We start from the raw sequence: 6,663 nt of genomic DNA on the forward strand, positions 1-6,663 counted from the left end.
CAAACCCATTTCAAAAGTAACGTCTATATCCTAAATCTTTTCACCGAATTGAATCAGAACAATTTACATATCCTTTTCTAGTCTTTTCCATTTTTTTAACCCCTTGCAAAACCGCATGGCCTAATTGCATTTTAATGTAATAGCCATCGTGGCGCCAGTATAACCTTTCACCGCGCACATATGATACTCGAGGAGGGATTGTTTCTTTCCCTACCAATTTTATTTTTTTAACCCCTTGATTCAGACTGCATGGTGATCCTTACCATTGATTATTTTAGAAGCACTCACTGCTAAAGGATCTAGTGACGAACGCTCTGCTGTTGGATTGAACCTCAAGTTTGACCCGCTAAACAATAAACTGCCTCCTGTATTGTGTTCGCCACTTTTTTTGCAACAATTATGTTTATTGTGACATTTCAACTGTGTCAGTTTAGTGTTTTTAGCTTGGTTTATAACTCACGGTCAAACTTTCGGATACAAACGCACCCCTTTCAAAATAACAAAAATGAAGGGAGGGCTGTCTTTACCTAGTCACTGCTAATGTATATTTATTTAAACAGAATATCGTAATTACTAATATTAAAAGTCACGCTTTGTTGTATGCTTCACTGACGTTGAGTGTTGTTCTACAATCCATGGTCCACCGCCTGGCAACGTCCACTTGCACATCGCGAAATTGAGGAGTAGAATCTTTTTTTCCCTTAGCTTCTAACCTGGGAGCTCGCTTACAAGCTATTGGATCTACCGCAAACACCAAGACAGTAAGGGCTCGAAATCTTTTCCACCACATCAACCCGCTTCCAACTTCCGACCCTCGTGGACCGTCTTATATTTCACAATTCGATTAAAATTACACACACGAAACCATTGTTTGTGTTACGTTTGTGGTTTAGGGGTGTTTAATCATTGTTATTTCTGAATTTAGCAGAACACCCACAAATGGCATCAGTTTGTAAACAGCCAAGTATAATAAACGCTTGTTATCTCTCTAAATCAGAGAGTATTCGAGCTCATAGGATTCTAAACTTCCTATTCATTCCAAACTCTGAAGTCATTCACTTACGTTTTCCTTGGATTTAGACCATGTATTTCTCTGAAACTAACGATGGATTATTTGACAAGCGCGTGATGTCACTGTAAATGATCGACTGGACCGAGAAAGATTATAGATAAGATTATATTCACCGTTTAAGTCATTTTTTTTTTGTTAATAGCAGTACTCCACCACATGATGTACTGTAAGATGAATGCCCACTTACGCCGTTTGTGGCCGCAATTAGTTTTACATATCAATAACACGCCTGAAAGACAATTGCTATTTTTATTACCTCGCACACATATTTTCAGTTGTGTTTTTTCCTTCTTGTTTGCAACAAGAAGGCATTTTGTAAAAAAAGTATTGCTCTCAGTTAGCGAGACGTTGAAGTGCAAGATGATATGAAGTCCTTCCACACTTATGATCCTATCTTCAGAGCCACTTGGTAGATCTTGCAATATCGTATAAGTTCAACCATATTATATCGAAAAAGCATGCTATGCTCTGTATGTATCATTTTCTACAGTTAGTTTCACAGTTGCAAACTATGTTCCTATAGAGGACACGTTTAATATAGTGGTCTTTGTTTGAGCGCCTGCCCTCTCTTAAACCATCAACGCATCTGTTCAATAGAGCGTTTTGAAACTATTGGAATTTAAAACAAGAAAAAACTTGCGAAACATCCTGTTATCCAAGCGCGTGCAGCAAGGATTTGGGAAAACACTAACTGATGGGGACTGTTTCCAAGGCTATAATATTTGGAATATTTCTTCGAGATAATAGAAAATAATCAGATCTGTGTGACTTATCGTCTGTATCATATTTTGATAATCTTTCAATGCTTTTTTATGGGTCATTTATTTGGTGATCAAAATGATTTGCAGTCTTGGACTCGTTGGCTAAAACATTAACAGAGCCAAAAACTTCATCTGTAATGTTTCTACACGTCAACTTTAAAAAGAAAAAAATGAAAATTTTTTTCACACCATTTATCAATTAATTTTTTGGCACTATAGTTTCCGTACGGAACAAACTGATGTCACTTAAAGACGGCAAAGGTGGACACGCATCAATAGGAACGAGCTATTACTTTCATGGTTGTTTAAGATGCCATCAAATGACAAAGATAACACCAGTAGTCTCCATTTTCTTCGTGAAATTTGCCAAAAATTCGTCGCTGGTTGTTGCTTAGAGAAAAATAAAAAGTTAGAAAAAAAAGGGGGTTGCCGAGGGACCCTCGCACAGCTGGCGTTCAAAAAGAGTGTGGAGAATGTATTCAGGATTTTCGCGATAGACGCAAAGCTTGGGTAATTTCAATTCGTACCCTTAACAGATTGAGAGCGAGTGGCTATTTCTTCTCCTCTTGGGCAGAATCATGAAACTGGGGGCTGCAAAAAAGTTGAATAGTTATTCGCAACAAATATTCAATCAATTGTTTTTGGTAAATTTTGCGGAAGAAATTTCGGGAACAATGGTATACAAAATTAATGCAATGGTTATTTGTTTCCGGTAACAAGCAGATATGGAAGTACATGTTTTATTCAACATCCTTTATTGTTTTTCTGGGATTGAGTCCTTCCCACAAAGTTTATGTGACTAACGACTATATTGATTAAACGTGCGATAACACAACAAAAGAGGCGTGTTTAACAAGCCATAAAATACAACGCGGAGTTAGTTACCTTTTGGCATTGCTGGCAAATCGAGCTGATCAGTTGTAAGCTACCAGTAAGAAGACAGATAGAGGACAAGGAAAACAAGATGAAAAGAGCAGAACAAGGGATTCAGAAGGAAGGTTTTCGCAAATCCGTACCTGGTGTCTCCAAAGACGAAGAGAAAGCCTTGATTCAAACGCAACAAAAGAAGCAGAAGCGAAAGAGAAATTCGTGCCCTTTGTCTTACATAGAGGTCATCTCGTATGCCATTCTAAGCTCACCGAGAAAAAGGGTTACGTTATCCGATATATACAGCTTCATCCAAAACAACTACCCTGAATTCACTGAGAACAGAGTGCGCTGGAAAAACACAGTCCGCCACAATCTTTCCATCCACGAGTGTTTTCAGCGAGGAGAAATGGCCTTGGACAAGAGTGGATGCTACTGGCGGATTCATCCCAGATTCTTTGCCCACTTTTCCCGGGGAGATTTTTCACGACATAAGGAGCCACAAAATCTACCTTGCGCTTGGGATGGTGGATACAGTCTTGTTGAAAACCCTGCATTCTCTGCTCCTTGTCCCGTGTTTCCCTACCGCATGTGTGAGCCGCCCTCGCCTTACCATCCACATGTTGGAGTACAACAGTATCACAACCGAGGCATACATGCTTATGGGCAACATCCATACTTTACGTGGAACCACTTTATGTACTAATATTTAACCAAAGCGATGATCATGCTGGATCCACGCAAAGGCAAAGGCAAGGAACACATTCACATAGCAAAAGGGTAATATACATTTAAAACAAAGACGCAGCGTTCTTTCTTGGACAAAGAACATAAGCCTAACGATAAGGCTATTCTATAATGGACGTTCAATTTTATGTAAAAGCAAATTACTTTCGAGTCAAATAAATATTCCTAAACCAGGAAGTTAAAACAACAGCCGCAATGTTCTTATAAGTAGGAGATGAAAGAATTCTCGATTCTAGTCATCAGGAAGAGACGAGAGTTTTAGTCTAAAATCGCCGATGAACAATAAGAACCTTTACGGGTAGACAAGGGCAAACTTAAGATATGACGTATTCCCATTTATCTAGGACGCAACACATTTGAGGTTATCCTTAAGATTTTGAGTGTAAATGCATATTAGTCGATCATGAATATCTAGAGAGGTGAGAAACCACGAAGGGTTCCTATACTATTTAAAATGCATTACCTCTTTACAAAAAACCTTCTGAGTGAGTCATAAAATTTTCAATGCAATTCATGTTTTCAAGAATTACCACAAGTTATACTTCACAAAATCAAGACCTTGACCGATTGATAAGTTATCATTATTAGGGAAAAGATAAGAGGTTACCCCAAGTATTCTCTTCGACGAAGCCAAGAGAGTGGCAAGTTTGTGTCTTCTGTAAATCGAAGACATGTTTACAAGCCAAAAACTCTGTAAGTTGCAAGGGTAGTTTTCTCCTTTATGAAAGCTAAGAAGAGAAAATCCTTGCTCTCCGCGAAACAATTCGCAATTGAAATCTAAGCTAAGGGATAAAATACCATGTAACTGGCATAATTTTTTATTCTTAGAACAGGCAGTCGCATTAGCTCTTAAAAAAAATTGTCACAACGCCAGAGGACGAAAGGGAGTAAATTTTGGGGAAATTTCACTGCACCCTTAGTTTTGTTTTTTATTGCTGTGTAAATTAATTTTATCGTCAAATGATTGCTAGTTGATAACGTTTCCGTTATTCCAGTACTAAGGCAAAATATTCTTAAAATTTAACAGGTATAATCACATATCTTCCTCAAGGGTACAACCGTATTTTAAATACTTAAATTAGTCAAGGGAAACGTCACGGCTGGGTGGGTCCTTCAATAATTGTCAGCACGTGCATAGCCGGGTGGCTATTTGGTTGATAGTTGGTGATTCTGAAAATCGCATTATCGAGTCTTTTAGCTAGTGCCATTAAAATGTTTTGGGGGTGACTTCGGGAGCAGCTGCATACGCTAAAATACTGTTCTTCTCTTTCCTTGATTATACTCTTTAGTTTTCCACACTCCTATCATAATGATGAACAGTGTACACTACGATGCAAATGGGCGAGGTAGCCGATTTAAAGTGCATTTTACTGACAGATTTTTCTCCTTATTAGATATAATCTTAAATAAAATTTAGAGTTCTCGAAAATCTAGCAAGAGTCTTATTTTCATTTAGAGGCTTGGAAAGAATGCAGAGCTAAATATATTTAGGAAGAAGGGAAGGTGAACCCTTTCGACCCAAGCAAAACGTCGGATGATCGATATCCAGTCGCATTGGTACTTACTTGAGTGCCTTGACCGTAGGTCAATGTTAATGCATGTACATTTCTGTAGGTTAGAGTTTCATTAGATATTTTGCTGAAGTGGTGTTACCTTGATTAATTGACTGTTTTGGATGATAAAAAGGCTAAAAGTTTTTTTGATGTCTTCAGACAGAAACCTCGGCATTGGTATAATGCAATCAACCTTAGTATCTTAAATGAAACAAAAGTTCTAGGCAGTGCGAAAAGTGGAAACCAACACCAACAAATCTTCCAGGGCGGCTTTTCAGAGTGCTATCTACTCCCCTCTCTTTAAGACTATGAACGACTTCATCGTTTCCATACTGAGCGACGAACATCACAATGGTGTCGAACCATGATTGTCTTTGGACTTGATTCTACGAGAACGTGACAGTATGTTTTTCGATGATGACGCAACTACCGCCCAGTATAGCTGAGTGCAGTGCATTTGCTCCGAGCAAGGTGTTAATGGATAGATCGGCTTCCTCCTTTAGAGGATAGTGGACAGCTTCACTCTTATTAAATAGGGCTGCAACTGCCAACGGTATCTCACCATATAAACCAATTTTTGAATTGATATCAAGATCATGCCATTTGAGAGCATGGTTTCGATGATGGGGCCATAACCGCTGCGCATAGCTATGTGTAGAGAATTTCTTCCATGACTGTCTGTCACAGGAGTTTCTCTAAGAGATGTAGGTGACGGTTGCACTCCTGCAAAATCGGGCAGCAATTGTTAAAAGCGTGTTTCCTTCATCATCTCTTGAATATATCTCTAAACCATATGAAAGCAAAGTCTGCAACATTGCCTGCCTGTAACGCTGCATGCAGCGAATTTCTTCCCAACCAGCCTCTCTTAGAGGTTTCTGGTCTATTGTGTGGCACGTAATCCACAGCTTTACTTCTGCCACATGCACCAGCAAACGTCAAACTAGTGTTGCCATTGATGTCTCGGCCACGTGACAGAATCACTTCAATGATGGTGATATCACCAGTCTTCGCAGTGAAGTGTAATGGATTCCATAAGTCATATTTTTCTCTGAAGTAAGTAATTGTTAAACGATAAAAATAGAACTATATTTAATCTGTAATATTGTAAGGGTTTCCTTATATTGGTGTTGGGAAAAAGAATGGAAATATTATATATTACTTTAAGCCATTCGATACAAAAATTATAATAAGACAGGTTGATTATTTCTTATTCCTTTTGGCGATCTCATCTAAGTACAATTTCTTTCACCTTTTTCTTATTGCGGTTGTGAATTTGGTACGGAAACAGTTGCTCCGTTTCTACGGTGATTAGATCTTGTTGTACTATTTTGTGATAAGCTATGTTTTTAATTATGTCAATTTTCTAGTTGTAAATCTCTCTGGTAAAAGTTAACCTCGCAAAGGAATTCCTGGAAATTCCTGCTTCTTATACTATTGATTCCTTTCAGACGGGTTTTTATGGTCAAATTCTAAGTCAAATTAACGATTCCAGAATATTTCTTAAATTTTAAGTTAACACCTTCAACAACTCTTCTTAAAAAGGTGACTCTGATTGTAAATAGCTTATGCTTTTTCATCTCCGCACTGAATTTGTAATTATATAACTTATGCGAATAACACGTAGTTTTCTTAGGGGCGGTACCTCCGAATTTTCTGTTTACTC

The 6,663-nt window shown here is 38.2% G+C and overlaps 1 protein-coding gene across 1 annotated transcript; it reads left to right on the top strand.

The window, feature by feature from the left end:
- The first annotated feature begins 2,669 nt into the window (after positions 1 to 2,669).
- On the top strand, positions 2,670 to 3,634 carry LOC113673048 (forkhead box protein L1). The gene has a single exon (XM_027189399.2). The coding sequence runs from the start codon at positions 2,798 to 2,800 to the stop codon at positions 3,404 to 3,406; it is 609 nt and encodes a 202-aa protein (XP_027045200.1). The 5' UTR covers positions 2,670 to 2,797; the 3' UTR covers positions 3,407 to 3,634.
- The last annotated feature ends 3,029 nt before the right edge of the window (positions 3,635 to 6,663 follow it).

The sequence above is a fragment of the Pocillopora damicornis genome, chromosome 3, assembly GCF_964200805.1.
Source record: "Pocillopora damicornis chromosome 3, jaPocDami1.2, whole genome shotgun sequence".
NCBI classification, from domain to species: domain Eukaryota; kingdom Metazoa; phylum Cnidaria; class Anthozoa; order Scleractinia; family Pocilloporidae; genus Pocillopora; species Pocillopora damicornis.

Excerpts from the sequence above, each read along its gene's own strand:
- LOC113673048 (XM_027189399.2), top strand. The coding sequence starts at position 2,798 with ATGAAAAGAGCAGAACAAGGGATTCAGAAGGAAGGTTTTCGCAAATCC.